This window comes from Cyanistes caeruleus, chromosome 3, assembly GCF_971803275.1.
Source record: "Cyanistes caeruleus chromosome 3, bCyaCae1.hap1.1, whole genome shotgun sequence".
Taxonomy (NCBI): domain Eukaryota; kingdom Metazoa; phylum Chordata; class Aves; order Passeriformes; family Paridae; genus Cyanistes; species Cyanistes caeruleus.
In genome coordinates, this window is record NC_141703.1 from 70,320,260 (window position 1) to 70,342,323 (window position 22,064).

The 22,064-nt window shown below is 38.9% G+C and overlaps 1 protein-coding gene and 1 long non-coding RNA gene across 6 annotated transcripts in view; one reads left to right on the top strand and one right to left on the bottom strand.

Moving 5' to 3' along the window:
* Window positions 1-768: 768 nt before the first annotated feature.
* LOC147654226 (uncharacterized) lies at window positions 769-11,940 on the top strand. The gene is made up of 3 exons (XR_015284745.1): window positions 769-1,247; window positions 8,048-8,156; window positions 10,138-11,940. It is a non-coding gene; the product is annotated as an uncharacterized LOC147654226 (long non-coding RNA).
* The window catches only part of TNFRSF19 (TNF receptor superfamily member 19), a 56,949-nt gene continuing 46,037 nt past the window's right edge, over window positions 11,153-22,064 (bottom strand). For all 5 annotated transcript variants that reach the window (XM_086881822.1, XM_023919394.2, XM_086881821.1 and 2 more), the window contains 5 exons: window positions 20,443-20,607; window positions 19,059-19,184; window positions 18,203-18,305; window positions 15,851-16,245; window positions 11,153-13,451 (listed from right to left, as the gene is read on the bottom strand). In XM_086881822.1, the coding sequence (XP_086737948.1) occupies window positions 15,858-16,245; window positions 18,203-18,305; window positions 19,059-19,184; window positions 20,443-20,607 (782 nt within the window). In that variant the 3' untranslated portion in view covers window positions 11,153-13,451; window positions 15,851-15,857. The remainder of the gene's footprint in view (window positions 13,452-15,850; window positions 16,246-18,202; window positions 18,306-19,058; window positions 19,185-20,442; window positions 20,608-22,064) is intronic.

A 22,064-nucleotide genomic window follows, 5' to 3' on the forward strand; every position in this document is an offset into this window, starting at 1 on the left:
GTACCCGTTCAGCCTGGAGTTTGTATCATGCTCAAACAGCATTTCTCATTCACCTTCCCTGCGCTGAGGGAAAGCTTTGGGGAAATGCCCTGAGTGTGATCCACTAAGAAACCGAAGCATTGCCAAACTGGGCCAAGTTGGGATGGATGAGCCCCCTGCAGGCCACAGGACAGCAGCCCTCAATACTATGTAGGCAGCAGCTCTTCATGAATAATATATCAGGTAGCTGTTTGAAGGCACTTGTCCTTTGAAAATGGTCATAAGGCAGTGTTTGGCTGATGTTTGCAGCAGCCCTTAACTTCATCAAGCTCTTCTGACACACAGTAGATCAGCAGGGCAATTGTTAAAAATACTCTATTTATTAATGGGACTCTTCAGAAGTAGCCACAAGGCTCAATCATAACCTACTTTCAGCATTTAAAATACGTATGAAATAGAAAAATGTGTGTAAGGTCAGAAGGGCTTGCCGATTTCACTTAGTGCACTCTCCTACCAGCCCCACTTTTCTTCCTCACAAAAATGGAATCCAGTTAACTCACTTTTCAACTCCCTGTGCAGGCACAAATCCTCATCCAACATACCTTTCTGTAGCTCAAATGAAGTTATTAAAGACTTGTATTATTTATACCTGTTGAGTGTTTTTCCCCAAGGTCTTTTGACAGCATCCCAGCTCGTGGGTTGCTGAGCTGCAGCATCTGCTGTGGACAGCCAGGGGCTGTGTGGAGGCGGCTGAGCGACAGCCTGGGAGCAGAGGGTGTCCTCAGCTTTGGGCAGCTGATAGGGCTGGAGCCCAAAAGTGCCTGCATTTATTCACATGGATTTTAGAAACAAAAAAGGCCTTAAAATTGCCTTGAATGCCTTGGCTTGCAATGCTTCTGATATACAGATGTTCTCAGTTGTCTGCAATTCACTTCCAAGGAGAATATAGTTGTAACAAAATAATTTTATAAGACAGCCCTAGGGGAACACAAGTGATAGAGTAGCTTTTATAACATACTAAAACTTCCATAAAACTAATTATATATGTTATCAAAATGATTCATGCTAACCAGAGTAAATCCTACTCATTACAAATGAAAGTTGAAGTGACAGTTCATTGTCTCTTAACATTTGCACAACTATATATTGCCTTTTCTCTCCGTGCTGACACAGGGAGGTTGGGGAAGGAATTCCCCAAGAACTGGAGGTGCCATTGCAAGAAAGAGGCAGTGCCATTGGGGTTTGTAACCTCAGCTGATGGTGACAAGGTAAGTTCTGATCATACATGATTCCTTACCATCATAGCAAATTTTCTTCTTATCTCCTGTAAATTTAATTTGCTGTCTTGCCCTGAAGCCTGCCCAGCAAACGTGACCCTCGTGCATGGAGCATTGCCCTGTGGCTGTAGGTATTGCTCTAACTGAAACTATTTAACATTGAAGGTCTTTTGCAAAACAGTGCCGAATTGCTGGCGGTGCTTTCCCTAAGTAGGGATTTAGATAACTTGTTCTACTTAATCAAATTAGCTATCTGTGATTTAATCTGGTGTTTAAGCCAAATTCCCAAGACAAAGTTGTTTTAATAGTCTGTTCAGTTTGTAATCTCTGTTTTCCAAGAAAATCAGCTTTTATTTATTTTTTTTTGTTTGTTTCTGACAATCTCAAATGTACACGAAAAACTGATGTAGGCTGGCTGAGTACAGGGAAATAGCTAATTTGACATTCAGTTTCTTCCCTTGTGAGCTATCCCATTTTCCATGCCTTTCCCTTGGTCTGTCACAAGTGTCTGTCAGCTGGTCTGGCACCTGTGCCTCTCTGGCTATAGCCTGATTCATGTTTACTTTACATTACTTACTGTGTCTCCAGCTTTATCTGCTTTATTTGGAAAAAAGAAGAAAAAAAAAGAAAAAAAAAAGAACTTTTGCAAATTAAAGTGGGTCAGTAAAAGCTGCAACCCCCCCCCCCTTTTTAGAACTCATTCTCTGTCTGTCAGGAGCCTTTGTGCCAGCTGAGGACACTTCCGATTCCAGTCACCACACCCCACAGAAAAGGTCACTCTAGGGCAACCTCTTGTGCAGGACTTGCTGAAGCAAACAGGACCCTTGAGCTTGGCTCTTCCTTTTCCATTATTCATCTGTGGTTTAAGGCTGGAGCAAAGAGGCTGTGCACCTCTTATCAACATCAGGACTGGGGAAGGCGACCCTCAGCTCACGCTGTGCTCACCCAAAGGCCCCTCTGGTGCTCCAGCTGTAGGTAGAAGATCCATCAGTGCTCTCAGGCAGCTAAAGGACATGTGTGTGAATGCTGCATTAGCTCTGGACCTCTGGAACAGTGTTTAAGGGCCAAAGTCAGCATGGGGCTGCTGTGATTGTTGAGAGGCTTTGTTAAAAGTGAGCTCCTGGATAGTTTATTTATCAAGACCTGTAAATCACAGTATGAACATGGAAATAGGAGAACTAGGAGTTTGAGCTGGTGGTTTGGCTGACATCCTAGAACTCTGTTTTATTTCCCTATGAATGTTGGGGAAAATGATGGGGTAGATGAAAAGCTTTAGTTTTCTGCATATTGGAGTAAATTCCTTGTTATGCCAGATCCTCAAAGCCAGTTTTGTGTCTTTCCATTTGTACTGCTGCTGCTCCTTACCCACCTCCACTGACCTGAAATCAAACCTCAGTAAATCCTCCAGATAAATCTACCTTGTTTATACTGATTTAGCCTAGAGAGAAATTCCACCTGGACTCAGGGTGTTGTTCTCCAGCCCTGCAAAGCTGGTGCTGGGAGAGACAAATTCTGTCTCTGCAGCCAACTCCTCCCACCTTTTATTTGCCTTTTTCCTACTACTATACCATAAATACTACAGCCTCCTGGACACTGCTATTTGTACCAAAAAATAATACAAACAGAACACTAACAGAAAGGCAGACAAGTGTCTGGCAGGGGTGATCTGTCTGTAACTTCTCTCTTCATTATTACTGCTTTAAGCAAGTTAAATGTGAATAAACTGGCTGGAAGTGGAAGGAAGCACTGGCTTCAGTATGACCACTGTTTAGAAAAGAGTAGGTGTTAATATGCCCAGAGGTCATCTGGGGCTTGTGACATCTCTTGGCAGGGCCCATGGCAGCCAAACTGGTATTTTCTTACTCTTCAGGAGCACTGGGGTGTTTGCCAGCAGCCTCCACATCTCACTGCACTTTCAGGATCATTATGAGTGAGGCTGCTGAATTGCCATCTCTCCTGCAGAGACTAGATATCCACAAAAATCTGTGCACTGGTGACACTGAGGGGATGAAGTTGATAATTGAAGGTTTTTCCATGAGAGGGCTGTACCAGTGGAGTCTGGGCCTGCTCTTGCTGCTCAGCAGCACAGCCTCAGTGTCAATGTCCCAAGAGTGTTTATGCCTTCAGTGGCTTTTCCTGTTAGCCTGAGTCTTGCATGCCTCTTCTGTCTCTCCCAGAGAAGGGATGCTGAAGTGACAATAGTTGGCTGGCTCAGCTGGAAGTTTGCAATATTTAAAGTACAGTTCCAGGTCTGAGTTCCACACTCACATCAGTGAGGTGAGATCAGCTAGCTAAGGAAGAGATAATTAAAGGGCCATTACAGCAAGCTGGTCCCAGGAGAGTCAGGATGGTCGAGGTGAAGCTGCTGCAGGCGGGCACTCAAGTCACATCCTCGGCTGCCTTGCTGAACTCAGGGATTGGGAAGTGTGTTCTTAGGGGGTGGATTGAACTGAAATGTGTATGGCACAGCTGTGCTCATTCAAAAAGGAATTCAAAAAGCTCTAAAAAAGCAATTAAACCTTGCTGAGGCCTGCCAAGCCTCAGTGTTGAGATCTTTTATTTTGACTGGAAACATGTAAATCAACTGAATACCTTACTCAGACTTACTTCACTTTCAGAAGTGTTTATAGAGAGCCCACTGTCACTGTCTTCATACAATCCCAGATGGCATGATACAAATTTCACTCGTTTCTAGGATCTGTTTTGTACATCCTGCTTTCCATCTTGTCTTTTCTTCCCCTTTGGCACTGCTGATGAATATGTTTCGCTTTCCCATGGCTTCTAGTCCTCAGAGCTGCACCGAGTTGTTTGCCAGCTACGCCAGCCCTCTGTGCTGTTTGGAATCCCCCCTCCTTGTCCAGGTCAGCCTGAGACTTCTCTTTTTGCTTACTTAAAGCATAAGAGGAACAAAAAATCCCCACCCAGAAGAACGCTGGAAGAGCTTGCACGTGGTAGTGGTAACATTTTCACATGGTCCTGAATCTGGACTTCCATATGCTACAAACTGATGGATTAATTGCAGACAGAAGTCTGAAGTCTGAAGAATTGCATTCTTCAGCTGCTGGAGGTCCATGAGTAGTGCTAAGAAAAAGGCCCCCACATCGGTGCCAGTTTGCAGTTTCCCACTCCATCACCTAATAAAGAGCCAAACAGACCAAGTGCAAAGGCTCCTTTGTGGCCACATGTCACAGCAGGGCAGGACATTGCAGTGGTGTACATGTTTCTTGTGTAAAAGCCATTCACCCACTGGAAGACTTTGAGCAAACACCAACAAAACACTTTGCAAATCAAAGGGAGGGTCAGGTGCCAGGATAACACAGGATTGCTCCTGCTGCAGGGACAGGCATGCTGTGTGCCATGGCCATGGCATTGCTTCTGCCTTCACTGTGGGCAGGTGAGGAGCTGCAGAGGGCCTGGATCAGCCAGAGCCCAGCCCTGATTAACAGCTGAAGGGGCTCTTGAAATACCTCATTTTAGGGCCCTGTAGTTTCCTTTCCTCTAGAAGTGTAAAGATTGTAACAGCATAATATAAAAAGATACAATTCTATTGTTTACACTGGACCTGTTTACCAGCAATAGCTGGTGAGGTTGAAGAGATGAGGGTCAGAGGTGGCAGTGGGGTGCTGCCAGCAAGCCTGCAGGCAGTATGTAGGTGTTTCCCTGCCCAGGCAATTCCTCCCAGTGCCCATGGGGACTCTTGCCTGTTTTGGCCAAAATTAGATGAGATTCTTTCTTCCACTTCTTCCATCTCACCGTTCCTAAGTTTTTGAAGTGTTTTAAAACATTAGTGTTAAAATAATTTCTGTTGAACTGAGTATAACCAAATAACTTGGATGTGATTTGGGCTGATTTATAATTAGCAGCTCTAAGCAGGAGACTTATTTAACTGTGTCATCCTTTCTGCTGTAACTCCTTTGCTCTTTGTTGCTGTTTTCCACCAGCCTAAGAGCACAGGAAGGAGTGCCCTGCTGGGTCTCAACTAACAGGTCAGCCCAACTTGCTTTGAATCACCCATTTAGGAAATTGAGTAGAAATACCAGGTGTGCAAAGTAGATCTGATATGAAGGATTATTTGTTTTGCTATAGTATTTCATGGTAAGATTATCTCAGGGAAGAGAAAGTGACTGTTCCAGGCCAAAAAAGAGGACGGCTTTGTGTTCCCAGTCCATTTAAACCATCAGACTTCCCAACTGACCTGTCTAATCTTTTCTACTGATAATTTTTTTGCAGCACCTGAGGGTAAGTCCTGTTATCAGCAATTTTTACATACCGTCATGGATAGCTCTGGCTTGCTGCAGTGACCAGCTCCTGTCCCTAGTTTTCATGGAGGGTTCTTACAGAAAAGTCCCGATCAGGGCACGCGCTTAAAAATCACCATTTTAGGCACTTTACCATTATCTTCCATTTCAGAAGCAGCTGCCCAGAGATAGGAGTCCAACTAAATAAATCCCTGGGAACATTGGCTTTGAATGTGAAATTTCTAAAAGCAAACTTTACCTTGTGCATGTGTTACATCTTCCAAATTAATGAAATTAAACCCCCAATTCTGTTTTCTGGTGGCAGTGGGGGATCAGGCAAGGCAGTTGAAGAGAATGGGAAACACAGGCCTGGAGGAAAGCAGACAAACAAGTACCAGACAATTGCAGCAGTGATAAATATGGCAGATGGGTAGGAAAGAGCCATAAAACAGGAGGAGAGGGGATAAGAGAGAGACATTCCTCTCCTGAGTGGAAAGAGTCTTCAGTGTGTTACTATTTCTAACACAGGGCAGGGGATGGGGAGGACAAATCCTCCTGTGTCAAGAAAAAGGGGTAAATGCGGCATGTCTTCTTCACAAAATGGATATATTATGAAGACTAAGAAGTGAAAATGCCTGGTATGCTTGAAGGGCAGGGTAGTTTTAGAGAATAGAGTTTTCTTTCCTACTTGTTTTCCCATGCAGCCCAGGGTTATTTAGCTAAGCTTTTAATACACAAGTGGGAATTTTGCTGAATGATTCTCCAGTACTACTTTTATGCAGTTTTTTTCCTCTTGTCTCTTTTTCTCCCCCTTTTTGTTTTCTTTTGTTTGAACTACCCACAGGCAGTGGTTCAATAGCAGACTTTTAAAGAATGGGTTGTTGGTGTGGGTTGGGGTTGATCTGGTCAAAGATGTGGTTTTTAAAATTTTTTTCCTGGCCTGGTTACTGGGCCAGAGGACAGAGCAGCAGTAACATCATGAAGCAGTAGCTGATCCCAGGGCCATCTTCTGGGTAGCATTAGGACATCTGCCTTTTTTTTCCATGAAAACATGTAATGCAAGTTAAGCAAAATCTGAATGCAGTCTTTTTTTTTTTGTTTTGTCCAAAACCTGAGGTAATTAGGAAAATAACAGAGACTGTCAGGCATTTAAACCCTCCAGCTCTCTCAGCATGGAGTGTGACAAGGCCAAACTGAAAGCCAGCTTCTCTTCCCTAAGATCAGGTAAGAACTGCAGGAGTACCCTCAGAGGAGCTGCAGCAACTGTAGACCTTTAACCAGATGAAAGCAAACATCAGAAAGCAGATCCAAGGAAGCCTTGAGACCAAAACTTTTGGTTGTTTTTGGGTCACCCCCTCAGCTAACCCCCTCAGCTAGATGATAATAATTTCTTTTTATTTATCTCTCTCAGCTGCTGCAGTTACAACACTGATACATCTGCAGAAGGGGCAGTATTGCATTTTTGGGGATTTTTGGGCTTCCAAGCACTTTTACAGCCCATGTCAGCACCTCTGGACTTGCAGAGGGAAATCAGCTGCAAGAGGCAGCAGTGTGTGCTGGGAGTGCCAGCACTGATCCCTGTTCTTCCCTGCCTCCTGCAGCTGTTGTCGCTGCCCCCACTGCCCAGAGTCCACTCACTGCAGAAAGGCAACAAAAAGATTTCTTTAGGAAAAAAAAGCATCTGGGCCATAAATGCCACAAGTTCTCCTCAGTGACACACTGTGTATTAGGAGACATCATCTGGCACTCAGATATTTTTCAGAAATCCCTACTACAGCACTTGCCAACACCTTTAGTAAACTCCAACGCTATCTATTTGTTGTTGAAAGCCACAGGAGATGTAATTTATGGCATTCTTGAGCTCTTCCCTGTAGATCCCACAGCTTCTCTCATTGTATAATGAGAGGTCTGAACCCACAGGGCTTGCTTCTATTAACCCATCAGTACAATTAGCATTTTATCACCCAAAGGAGTTAGAGTCTCTTCTGCCTGAGTCCATCTGTTCTGCCAGTTGAAAAACAGAGTATGAAGATAACTTTGAGGTAGTTCTTGCCCATAAAAAGTTGATTAGTCCTCATTGAGTAAGCAACAGATCCTCCAAGGTTTAAAGTATGTTTAAAGGTATATTTAAATTGAGATTAGATTGAGAGTTTAACATGGAGAATAGCTGCACAAACCTTCCTAGAGAACATTTCTGTGAATTTTCACATTTTGTCAAGGTGTATAAATTTTTTTTGATCAAGGATTTTTTTTGTCTCTTTGTAGTCTCAAAATATCAAAACAATGTGATGAATTTTGGCAAAATGCAAGTGGTATTTGCTGGAATATTAGGGGTCTGCTTTGGTATTTCAGTCAGAAAAACATTCTCACTCTTGTACTGGTGCAACATCCCCTTAACTTTAACTGTTGAACATCCTTAGGGAAAAGGTTTAATAAAGCTTTTTAAACTCTTTTGAAACTCTGATAAAGCAACACAACTACTGTTGTATCTAAAAACATAAACCAGCACCAGGAAAAGGAAAAGAAAAAACTTCCTTTTTTCTCTTGCAACAGAAAGACAACAAATGGCCAAACAAATGGTCAAGCTGAAACCTGCTGCTGAAACTCAGCTACCAGATGTTGCTAGAATCAACATCAATATGCAAGAAGGCACATTTGCAAGGTATGGACAAAACTGTCAGGTAAATACTGTTTTTCTGCTGATTCCAGATCTGCCTCCTTTTGCTTTGGGCTGCTGCAGAGTTTATGTGTGTTTAGGAGAACATGAAGTTAGAGAAGTAAGGTGGCTGTAGACCAGTGCTTTACTTTGGCTTTTAAAATATGTTTTGCTCTTTTTTTTTTGTGCACTAAAAGCTAGATATCCTTTTTTTCATTCTTATTTTGATAACAAATAACCTTTGCTGCTGCTGTTTGGTTCAATATTGGTGAAATACCCATTGTGTGGAACTTTTTCCCCTCCCTAAGGCTCCCATATTGGCCTGTGAAATGTCTAGGGCACATGGATGCCTGGGCTGAAAGGCATTTTAAAAAATTCAAACAGAACCTTTAGTTTTTTGGGTTTTTTTAAAATTTTCTCAGTTTGTTTTGCAATCTCTGCCACATGCAGAATAAGTGCTTGGGTAGTGTACAGGTCTCCCCTGAATTGGTCCACAGTGTTCTGTAATTTCCTCAAATTTAAGGATTTAGGAATAAAATTACTAACTGACCTGGACAATGCCCTGCCTCAGGCCATGTGCAAGGTGACAAGTTTTTTATTTTGTACATATTCTGTATTTATATATGTTTACTGTTACGTTCCAATGATGTGTGTGATACAGATCTGGGGCAAATCAAAATGATCCCTGGAATTCCAATGGTTTATTTTTTTTTTCTAAGCTGTAAATCAGTGTTCTCCCTTAAACTGTTGGTTACAACCAGATTTTGATATATTAGCTATTAAACATAGGGGAATTTTTGCATACTAAATAGCATGTGAATTGTCCATCCATAAACTGAGACTGAGAGCTGGGCAAAAGAAATGGAAAACTCCACAAAGACTGAGGCTCAGGGGAAGCAGTTTCTAAAAGCTACCTTCTCTTTTTGTCTGCTTTTCCACCAATGCTTTAGAAAAATGTCATTTATAACCTTTTGAACCAGTCAAATCTCCTTTTGTCAGATCAACCAAAAAAAAAAAAAAAAAATCCCACTGTGATAAGGATTTAGAAAATCAAATGATGGGAAAACCCCTTCAGTCCTACTCAACTGACCCTGCTGTTGAAGCTGTGGTTCTGTGTGGAAACCTCAGTGTGCCCCCAATCTGCCACCCTCTCCATCAGTAGGCTATTAGAAAACATTTCTTCTAATCCCATCATTCACTGCTGTTGTGGAAAGCAGCAGGCTCCCCAGCAAATCCACCCACGATTATTTTTATCCTATTGAAAGCGCTACCTTATCAGACATAATCGAAATGGCTCATGTGCTGCTATGTGAAGAGCTAATGGGTTTTACCATCACTCAGGCCAAAACTAAATATGGATTAAATTGCCAGCACAAAGTGTGCATTGTGTGGCTCTGCTCTGCAGTGCCCAGCCTCAGCTTGCTCCGTGCCTGATAAAACACTGCACCCTCCTTCAATCCCCCTTTGTTAAAAGGGCAAAACAAAGCAGCAGTGTCTGCGCTGGAATGTGCTGCAGGTAGCGATCTAAACCTCCATCACCAAAGACAGTGAGAGGATTAATTTAATGCATGGAGGTTGTTGCTTGGAGGGACTTCATAGGAATGCAAACCAAAGGCCCTCAAAGAGACCACAACAAAGGGAAAAGCCATGTGATCTCAAACTCCTGGTAGGATGAGGAGCACTGGATTAAGGGCTTGGTCTACCTTGTAGAAAAGGCAGGAAATGCTGTTGTATTGAATAGCAATGCAATGCAAAAGATTTTGGGGTGGGTGGGTTTCTTGTAGACCTTCTGGAAAGCTTGGATGGAAAATTGCAGCTTTGTTAATGACATTTATAAAGTAATTGATAGGAGCAAATGTCTGTGCAAATGTTGTGGTCATGTATGTCATGTGTTCTGTGTTGTACTTTGTTTCCAGATAGAGTATCTGTCTTTCAATTCCTGTTTGTTTATTATATTTTTTCAAATTTTTGCATAAATCCATTGCAGTCCTGGCAGTGCCGAGAGTCACAAAGATCCCAGTCTTGGCACAGAGTGACCTCCCAAACATGCCAGGTGCTTCTTGTCCTACCAGACTTGCAGACCTCCAGGTGAACTCCAAGGACACTCAGGTGGGCCTGAGCACGTGAACTGCTGCCACTTGTGACAGTCACAGCTGAAAACAAGTAGGAAACTGCCCAGGAGGGCAGCACATGGACATAGGGTATAAGGAGTCCTTGCTATTCTGGGCAGGTGATCCTCGGTTAAACTCTGAATTATGTACTTCAAAGAATGTAGAAATAACAGCATTACACTGAGAAGAGCCAATGTGAAATTTGCTCAACTCAATCAGAGACAGGGACAAAGCAGCTTTTGAGTCTTCCCCCAGATTTTCCCCCCAAAAATCAAGAGTGCTTTCATACTCCAGCACAAGCTCCTTGGCTTTATGTTATTGGCAATCCCTATCTGGATTCAGTTTCCAGTCACTGCTTATGACTTTATCATTAGGACCAATTTTATACAATTATCAAATTACTCTTTCTTCTCAGTCTTCTACTCTTATCAGTCAGACTCTTCCATTCCTCTCTTAATCATTTAAATTGGGGCCATGACTCCAATCCTGCTTCAAAAATACAGCTCCTTTCATTATTTGCTTATCTGTCTTGTCTGAGACAACCCAGTAGTGTGGAGCACCAGGTGCTCTTTTCCAAGACATTGTAAAGACAGCAACCTGTCTTTTTCCACACCTTTTTTTCTGACCCCCTTTCTTGAGAAGCAGAATTTTTAAACAGTTTTGAAGCACTATGATTTTAGGCATTGATGTTAACTTACTGCTTCTTTGGGGTCCTCCTGCTTGAAGAATAATGTTACTGCTAAACCACAAACATCTCAAGACAAAGATGCACTGAATTCTACCATAACCTTAAGATAATTACACCATTATGGAATTCTAAAAGAATTAGAAGAATTCATCACTAGATTTCTACAGAAAGCTATTATTAATTTGAGGTCAACAAACCAAGACTGGTCATTTCACTGAACGTTTTATTCACAAGTAGAAAAAGCATTACAAAACAATTTATACAAGATTTTAATTTACATTTGTTAAAGGAGTATTTAAAACAGCACTGTAAGTCCCTAGACATGTCATGTGGGCAGTCTAAATGCAGTGATAGTGGACCTTTTCTATTGGCATGTACAACATTGCTTGCCACAGGCAATATACAAAAGACCAATTTGGTTAAATTAAGAAAAAAAAGTATATACAAAATATACACATATATTCAAAAAATACTCTCTTAATTTTTGCCTCCCAATTCACTCTCAAGCTTTCACTCACTAAAAAAAAAAAAAAGAAAAAAAAAAGTACCTTTCTCTAGGGTTGCTGGATAAAAACAATTATACAAAGTTTAAATTCCAATGAGAAAACATACTGTGGCAGATGCTGGCAAAATTTTTGAACATCGCTTTTTCAAGAACTGTTATTTGTGAAAAGTTGAATCTCTGTATGTTCTAAAAATATTTTGCCATATACTGAAATGCACATTGGATTTTTTTCTATTTACAAAGTATATACAAAGAAGCACATCTCTTCATGCACATGTAGTGAAAAATAATGTTTTGTAACTTCTTAAATGTATGAAAGTATACAAAGAAATTATTCCAAACTACTCATATTTAAACATATATGTAAAAGTATTTATCTGAGTAATTGTACTGTGTAACTGCTTATTCTTCCATCAGTGACCAAAAGGTGGTATCTACTTCTTAAAACACCAAAGAAGTATTTGCCAAACAACAGCAAAAAGAAAATCACTTGGGTAACTTGTTCAGTTTGGTTGAATGTGGGAACTGTTACTCATGGCTTTCGCACAAATGAATAATCTCACTGGTGAAGAGCTGGAGCATCTCTCTGCCATGGCTGCCTGTACTGTTTTTAGCTATTCTTGCACAGGTCCAACCTTCTTCTGCGTGCTTCAAAGCAAAAGTCTTTTTTCCATAATGGATTCTTAATACTGTCTCAACATTTCCATTGCCACACAAACCCTGTGTGGAAAGATGAGTAATATTTATTGCCAATTTGCATCTGTTTTGCTGATTGCTTTGCTTTAGTCAAGGCACATCAGGTGCTTTAAGGAATAATTGCTAGAGTTCATCACAGGCATGTGTGAGCCTGTTGAGGGTAATGAATCAGTAGAGGTTACTGGGATTATCCACAGAAGGAAAAACTATTTTAGGGATGAAAATGGCTGAAAAAAAGAGAAAATATATTAAGGGATGTGATAAAGCAAACAGAGTTTTAGATTTTGTGTGGAAAATTTGACTGGACACAGTACTACAGTGAGAAGGACAGAGCATCTTGAATGCAAGGGACTCCTAAATGAAGAAATTAGTTCACCACAGAGCTTGACCCTTAAAAATAATGCATTAATAAAAAATCTTGGTAACAGTCTCACTGTATAAATACTTTCATGGCACACCTGCTATAGTCTGACGTTTTGATTTGACAGTTGATTACAATTATTTCAACATTCAAAATTATATGCTATAACAAGAAGTGCTGTATTCCAATACTGAGACTACTAATTAAACACAATGTCCTTATCTATATTTCTGACCTTCATTAAACTAAATCTAATTTAAAGCTAATCTCCTGCTACACTTAACAGAACGATGCCACCTCCCAAAAATGTAATAATTGGATGGAGGGGACTTCAACCACACCTACTGTAACATGCTAATTCTCTAACTCCCCAAACTAGTTTATTGAATATAATGAAATACATAATAAAAGCTTCAGTTTATTAATAGGTGATCCTTTTATAAACAGAAATGGATTTTTGTTATCTCCTTCAATAGCAGGAATATTACTTAAAATTAGAACCAGTAGAAAAAGAAATCCTAATGCATGCACAAATCTGCAGGCAGAGTAACTGGTACTGTGTTGTCCCACATCTTCTGACCCCATATGTAGCCATATTTGAGACCCCCCTAAACACACTGAAGTATTTTTATTTCTTGCTGTATTTACATATACTATTAAGCTCACTCCATTAGACATTTTGAGACTCTGAGGAAATAGAAAGAGAGATTGAAAAGGTCATAAATCCACTTTCAGGGTCCTCATAGGATGCTCCTTGAAGTTTAACTTCCCAGCTGCTACAGCTCAGACACAACTGCTCAGAAGGTGTGAAATGATGTCGTTTTTTTCCAGCTGGTTTGAAAACCATGCAGCACTGAAGACCAGACTATGTTTGATGAATATCAGCAGGGGAGTGTAGAGGAAGCATTCAGCTTTAAGCTGAGAGAAATCACTCCAGTCCCTAAAAAAAGTGACAGGAGAGTGGTTACATAAGTTCATAGGAAAACTGCATGTACTTCTATATTAGGGTAAACACTAAAAGAGTAGAGGTATACTTACTGGTTGCTGTAAAATTCACCTAAACCTGATGATTAAACCTGTATTAAAACCACATTAAAAAGCTTAGACTTGTCTGTACATAAATAAAAATCTGCTATATTCTGATTTTATGTTATTCCTTTGAAGTATAATAATAAAACAATGACCTATGCAAGACTGTAATACATCCACAGGGAGTACAAAGACCATTCTTGCCTCAAAATATTTCAAAAAGGCATGAAAGATGGGAAAACATGCTATGGATCGAGATGAAATAATTGTCTTGGGGTTGTACAGCTGGCCAGTGTTCATCCTGAAGATACATCACAGGTAAGCCCAGTCCTGCTCCTGTGCCATGAACACTACTGAAATTTCTCTGCCAAAAATGCACACCTAATGATGCACTGTAAAGTCTGAACATGGAGAAATTGTACAAAATGAATCAGTAGGGTCTATTCTAGGAAAAAAATGAAGAAAAACTTAACCCTCCTGAAGACCTAGATTGTTCAAAATTATACACAAATCTCAGTAGTTATAGAGGACAGCAGAAAACTATCAAAGCATACTGGATTTTGAGATGCTAGAGAAGCTGTCCCCATACACATGGGAATCTATAAGAAAATTTACAGTTCAGATACCATAACAAGTACAGTGAAATAAAAGCTAATTTTTGTAGCCATATTTTGAAATTCTGTGGGTCTTTTGACCTAAGAAAACTCTTAAATAATATTAGTTGCATACTTCTGAAGCTGATGCATGGTTTGGTGGTAAAATACCCACAAACTTCTGATTTTGAAAACCTTGTTAATATGGAAATACATTCCTGTAAAACATCAAGAGCTGCTGGGAACTAGAAGTGTTGAGATCTGAAGTGGTATCCGGGTCACTGTCCCTTCCTACACACAGCTACAGAATATGACTGTCACCAAATGAGATTGGGCACACACAGAAATAAAACTGCCAGTGCTGCCATCTCACATGTGGGCAGGCACTGGCCAGCATGGTTACAGACAAAACTTTATACTGTAAATAATACAGTGAGAGAAATATGTTCCACCTGGATAAGGCTGATATTGTCAGTGATGGCAGCAGATTTTCAGGGTGACAAGTTCCATTGAAGTCACTGGCAAAACAATCCTTGATTTAACAATCAGTTCCTTTCCCTTTCCTCCTCTTGACAATGTCAGCCAAACAATTAAGGCCAGATTTACAAAGAAACTATTGCTCTTACATGTTTTCAGAATATGTGTGGTTTTTCCTAAATACTAATTACTTTCTACTTCATATTTAGGAATAACACAAAAGTGTTAATGCAAACCAAATGGAAAAGGATCAAAGGAATGCAGTTTTACTTCTGCAGATGGCTCAAAATTTTCATAATTACAGATAGCATAATATTCTTAATTAAGTTTGGTGCATTATTAATATTAGTGGCAATTTCTTGGGTTCCTGCCTCTGAGTTCATGTACAAGGGATTCTTTCAGCTTTCCAGCCACAGCCTGCATAAGCCTGGAGAAACAACACCACTTTCCATCAGGACACAGGCCATAATTTTGGATCCTTTCACAGATTAGTTCCTTGAGGCTCCAGATTACTTCCAAAAGTAGAAAATTCCATTTTAAAGATATGGAAAATATTCAAAAAGAGATAATGTTGAAGCAGTAGCAGAGTGACTTTTTGCAACAGTTCCACTCTTACATAGTTGAGACAATAGTTTGTCACCTCTTTTGACCTCAGACCTGCATTTTCTCTGAGCTTTTACAGATAAATTTGTATTTTATGGATTAACTTATGTTTTATCTGATGACATGGGAATATAAATGGCATTATAAAGCATTTGAGATTCTGTTGTGTTTCTACTACTACTGCATTTACTCCACAGAAAGGCTCCATAAATAGTTTTAGGTGAACACTTGTACGTCTTTTATGCTTTGTTTGCAATAAGCAAAGCCAATTCCTCAGTTCTCACTCATAAACAAAGGTTATCCTTACACAGTGGTTTGATCATAAGACTATTAATTTTTCCCTTGAAATTTAATGAAAGAATTCCTTGATAAAAGCTGACTGGTGTACAGACTTACCCCTGTATTCTGGTTAGTATTATTTCAACACCATGGTTTGCGTAATTACACCTTTCAAATTCAGTTAATGATTGAAAAATGTGAAACTGCTCCATCTCTTGTAGAGGTTTAATTTATCTCAGCAATAGCTAGGTGTAACCTATGGAGAAATAGAACCCTGAAACTTCTTACAACTCTATTTTTATCTGGCTCTACATGCCTGGAGCACTCATTCTCATTCCTCTGTAGTGATGTTTTTTACCTCTTTATCAGTCTGTAGAGTCATTTGTTGTTCCATTACACTTTGGCTGGCTTTCAGCAGTCACCGAGTTCCGAAGTGATGAAGCTTCTCTGCATGTTCTGTGTTCAGAGATTTCAAAGGACTTTGCACCATTTCCATCAAGAGACTTAGCTGAAATAAGTACTTCACTTAGTTCCTGGTTATTATCCAATTCAACAGCGGCTGCATTTTCAGTCTCAAGGCTGCAGGATTTTGCAGATCCTCCAGTCAGTTCTGAATGTGATTCACAGATAGAAATGCTGTCACAACAAGCTGAGTTTTGCATAAGAGGCCAAGCATCTGGAATGTCTCCACCGGTAGAGTGTGAAAGAGAACCAAGGAAAGCAGGAATCATTTCTCCAACAGAATCAGAAGCTCTGCGGAAGGATAAAAGGCACATGGTTTACAAAGCATTCCAGAAAATATTATCAGTATTTTAATTACTTAATTCCTTGTCTGGAAATGACAAAAGCTCTGGTGAACACTACTTCAGACAGCGAATCCAGGATTCCACAAAACATGAACTACAGCTGGGGTTGTTTAGGGTCAGAAATATGACAAAAAATACTATAATACTGTTCAGATATAAACACTGTCACAAAGAAGAAGGATTTTTTTTTTCTTTTCTGAGTGCATGGAGAGGGGAGTATTAAGATGTAGCAGTCTTAAAGTGCAGCAACAAAGATGGCTGAGCAGAGTCTACAGTCTCCAACACCAGGGGAGGTTTGGTTGGTTTGGGTTTTTTTTCTCCCCCAAACTGTAAATAGACAAATATCTAAGTATGGAAGTAATATCTAATATGGAAGTAAAAGAAGTAAAGTGGCTTCAGACTGGGAGAATGGAATAGGCAACAAAGCTTCTTGAAACCTTGTGTTTGCTTTAAACCTGAAAAATGGATTTTTCAGTTTGTTCTGCCTAGCCTTCAAAATGCAAAAAGTTTTTCTTCTATTCTCTTTTATGTGGAAAGGACATAATATTAAAGAAGAGCAAGCATTATTTTTATTTTTTGGAAAATGGAAGAAAGTAGAAGTGGAAACTCAGTGTTATCTACCTCAAATATATTTAAAGTGCACTATAACAGTGACATGTGGTAAACACTGTTGAAAGGCCATTAGTGTTTTTCAGTATATATACACCAAAATAAGTATTAACAAAACCAGGAATTTATATCTATGTGTTTTATTTTCAAACACCTTCTACAGATTTTTAAAATGCAAAGGCTATATTAAGTCTGATACGCAGTGTGACAAAACTTGTCCCACATTAACAGGCCTATAACAGTTTTTGAGCAGCCTTACTCATTTCCAAAACATAATGCTTTAATAGCTTTGACATACACACAAAGCATTTTCAGAGATGAGGCCAAAAGTCAGGACATTGCACCACAATTGAAGGAAATACATTATTCTGGCAAAGGAAATTGGCACAAGCTCCATTTCTACTGGAAGGAACCACAGAATCTTTGATGTCCACATAGCATGGATATTACAGTTATTTTTAAAGCCTTAACCAAAAGATTCCTCAAAAAGTATACAGCTTTCAATTTGTCAGCCTCAGTGGTATACAAAGATGACTCAAGCTTGTTGGTATTTAAACAAGTTATTATAGAAAACTTAGATATTGTACTTAGGTCACTAAGTCACCTTGCACAAACAGTACTTATGAAGAAGCTCCCTCTACATTTTTATTTACATGTGGCCATAAGAACAAAACAGCTGAAGAACAATTTAAACCTTATATGGAAAATTATTCTAGTTAAAAGAAATAAATATATCCTGTGTTAAAATCTGTAACCAGGAAACTCTGAAGGACACCATAAATGTTATATATTTAGCTCATGGCCCTGCTGTAAAAATAACTACTCTAGTACTGCACGTAAACTCAGCTAATCGAGAGAAAATAAAGGTTAAGACCTGCTAGAAATTCAGAAATAATAGATATTTTAAATCTTGCAGTCCTAAATACTTCCTTAAAAAAAAATAAATCTCTATGCCACTTGTGAATTGTACCTCATTTCCCCCAGTTCATGGGTTTATGCAGCAACTCTTGCTAACCATTAACAGGGGGTGGCCAAAGCTCCAAAGGAACCACAGAGTAAAAGGAATATTATCTGTTTGTGAGAGAAGCCACTTTTTCAGAGAAACACATGGATCAAGTCAGCATTTACTAAGTAATAATTAATTTTTTCACCATAAACCTATTCTTGCACAACTTGGGATGATATGGGTACAGCTCATCAAAATCCCTCATTCCACTTCAAGCAGCTGGTGTCTCTGTATAAATATTAATTAAAAAATACTTCATGTTTAATACACATTTGTAAAACTAAGTTACCTTTCATTGAGTGTGGTTTGTGAGTGGAAAGCACAGCTGTGACTGCTGTGCTCCATGCTACAGGTTTCATCACAGCACAGGGAGGGAATCAAGTGAACTGGTCCTAGGGAATGAAAATGAATTCAATAGTGTTAAAACTGTCAAAGCTCTGTATAAACTTAGTCTCTGTTCTTTTTCAAACTTGAGTATTAGTTTGCCAGTTACATTATAATACATGGATTGAGGAAAGAGATCTCTTGCTGTAAAAACATTTTTAAAAAACATCTTTATTCCTTTAAAATTGAAATATTTATGAAAGTCGAGTCCTTTCTCCAGAAGTAGTATAGAAGCCAGTCATGAATACCTATTTTTTAAATTAATTTTCTTCTCAGTTGAATACACATATGTGGAAGCATTCTGAGTTAAGCTATCAGGATGATATTTAAGCCTGTGCTTTTGTGTTAAATTATGTATTTCTTAATGTCATAACTGCATCTGTTCTGATACAACTTCAAAAAATGTCAAGGATTTCAATTGTCTGGGTTGTTAATGCACTTTAGAATACATTGCACATTCTTAGATACTCTCTGGTAAATCCTTCACACTAATTTAAGTCTCAAAGCCAGATGTAGTGCTATTTTTATCAGAAATAAATGGAATAGACATTTTAATTTTTTTTTTCAAGTGAAGACACTGAAATGAATACAGGAAAAAACAAAAAATAAACCCAAATAGCTACTTAAAAATTGTTTCTGCTTATTAAGAAATAAGCCTAGGACAAAGGGTAGTTTGACAGTGTTAGCTCTGCAGTTAAATGTAATTTTCACAACTCAAGTGTTAGATAAAATAAAGTCACCTTTCAGTAGACCTAACATACCACATGTCTGTGATGTACTTCTTTGGCACTGGCAACACGTTCTGTGGTCATATTCACTTAGCCGTGGTCTATCAAAACATGATAATTCAGAGCCGTTGTAGTGAATGTCCTGTGATCTCAGAGACCCTTGGAACAAAGTGAATAAAAAATCTATGTCAGTAAAGTGTCACCCTTTTTCCTGCTCAGAGCCCTCTATCTTCACAGAATGTCTAATTGTCATGCTATAAAGTATGTCCATACATTTTCCAGTTGAAAAATCCACATTGTGGCTTCCAATAACTTAATCCACAGGTTTGCAACAAAGACTAGAACAGCTGGTTCAACTACAGCCCCTTCTAGGAAGACATCAGCTCTCATTTTGATGATTTGAGAGTATATCTTATTCACTGTTACGTTTTTGCAGTGGTTAATGATTCTCAGTGCTTCCCATCTGAAATTTTCCAGAGTCAGCTTTCAGCCACTGGGATTTTGTTTACATTATCTTCAAGAGCTTTATATTAACAGCAGACTTCCTTTAATCTCTATAATTGCAGGCCAAGGCAAACAAGTTATTGCACTTCACTAAATGAAGTCTGAATTCACTGTGTCAGAATTTCTCAAAACTCATGTGTAAAGCAAATTCTAGGTTAGGAACAATTCTTACAATGTCTCTATAAACCTTTTAGCTTCTGTTTGTGCTGAAAGCAGCAATAACATCAATTCATCCTAGATAGTATTCTTGTTTCACACCCAGGGTTATCCATTAGACGCTATAAACATATTTTAATATATTTTTTTAAAACTATAAATAGGAACTAAAGTGCTTTTCACTTTTTTCTTAATTTAAATTAAGAAGCAAAAAAATGTTTATTATAAACAAATTACATTGATGAGCTGTTAGGGATTTAAAAGAAATTTACAAATCTGTCTTAGGCATTTAATTAATCTTGAATATGCCCATAAAACCAAAACTTTTAAGGACAAATCTCTTATCTACACTGGCCACATTCATTTTCTTGATGACCTCATCTGTGTTTCACAATAGCATTTGATGCACAGATCTTCCAAACTGGTATTTCCACATTGACATTGAAACTCTGTAATGTCCCATCTTGGATCATGAATGATCCAAATACATCTGTGCAGCATCTAGTAGAGTATGGCATGGAATTGATACAACTGGAGGTTTTCTGGTCATTTCCACAGCATTTTCTCAGTAGCAGGAGAAAATGCTTCCACACTCAGCTGGCAAACTTGGATGAAGTCCTGGGCTCTGCTACGTTGACCAGCTCAATGCTAAATTTGCTTAAATGATGTATAAGTTTCATTTCTTTACCTACAGAGATATCTGCCAAACTAATACCACTCTATAAATATAAAGAAACAGTAATAATTGGAAACTCACAGCTTGGTTTCTTCTCCATGAACTGCCTCTTGCAATAGATAACACAAAGGATGAGAAGAGCCAAGAGCACTGTTGCAAGTGCACTGCAGATAACAGCTGCCAGAGCGGTGTCTCGAGGACTGGAAGCAGTTGAAGGGATCTTCACAAGATTTACCTTGGTGGTACCTGAAATATAATTAAATAATAATTAAGGCAAATGTCTTCAGACATTTCCAGAACATAGTCATGTACTAGAAAGTCTGGGAAACAGAAGAGGTTTGTGGCACAGAAAAAAAGAGAATGTTCTCTGCAAAAAAGAGAATGTATTTATACGTGCAACATTAGTCACACCCTCAGTATGAAAAGGAATCTTAGAAAAGATACATTGCAAACTGTGTGATAATGGGTGGAGATGTACACAAACACATTCGTACTGTCCATGAGAATGGAATCAGATCCTCACCGTGAAAACAAAGACATCTGAATGTATAATGTCACATGAATTTAATATGGAGAACATTTCCTAGGGTAGAGCTGAGAGAGTGATCCACTAGAGGGAGTCACAAATACATGAACTTCCCTTAATAAGGAAACTTTCTGGGCACTGAGACACCCACAGAAGTCCAAATGCAGTCAAAATTACGATCCTGCTTTGTTGTATACGTCATGACACCATGGTCATTTCCAAGACCAAACCCAGGATTTCAACTCTGCCAACTCTTTTTCTTCATTGATTTTTTTTTTTTTATACTAGATGATACCTCTAGTCAACATTCAACAGATTGACTTTATACCCAAATTCATGAAGACTTAACCAACGTTTCCAGATACAAATGTTTTTAGGTGGAAAGCGAAAAATATTTTTAAAGGATCAAAACTTTAACTACAACTGTTGAAACTGTCTTATAGATTTTTAAATTAAATTATTTTTTAAAAAACCTATGAATCTTGTCAGCCCACCAATTTCAATTTACTTTGAAGTCCTTCAATGAGAAAAAGGAATAAAACATAGAGTACTTCTATGGCAGCAAAATTTTAAGAAACCACAAACCATATTTTACTAACTTACAAAAATAAGTTACTTTGCCTATTTACCCCAGAAGATATTTGGTTAAAACCTAAAGACTGTAATATCCTTAGAAATGGACTATGTAGTCATAAGTTTAAATTGTGAGATAAATGCCAGAGTATATTAAAACCTCTAATCAAATTTTTCGTACATACAATTGTTCAATATGGTTACTGCAATTTCATAATGGCAGGAGAGAACTTCCTAGCTTAGTCAGTGCAATGAGTGAACTTGTATTACTCAGGAATACTTTTCTGCAATAGTAATGGTATTTCCTCTGCACACATCAAACATGGGCACCAAAGGGTTTGTGACACCATACTGCTTTGTTATAATGCCTATAGGGATTGACAAAACCTAGGCATTTTGAAAAATCAACTTAATTCTAAGACTTTAGACCACTCAAAACCAAAGAAAACACTATATTCTATGAAATAAAGATTCCAGAAAATAAAATAACCCACCAAGTGTATTAAATAAACACAGTTTCTCGAGCTTATGGTATCATGTAGTTGCTAGTAAATAGGGTAATATAAAAAGGTAGAGAGATCAGATTTTGGCCATTATACAGAAG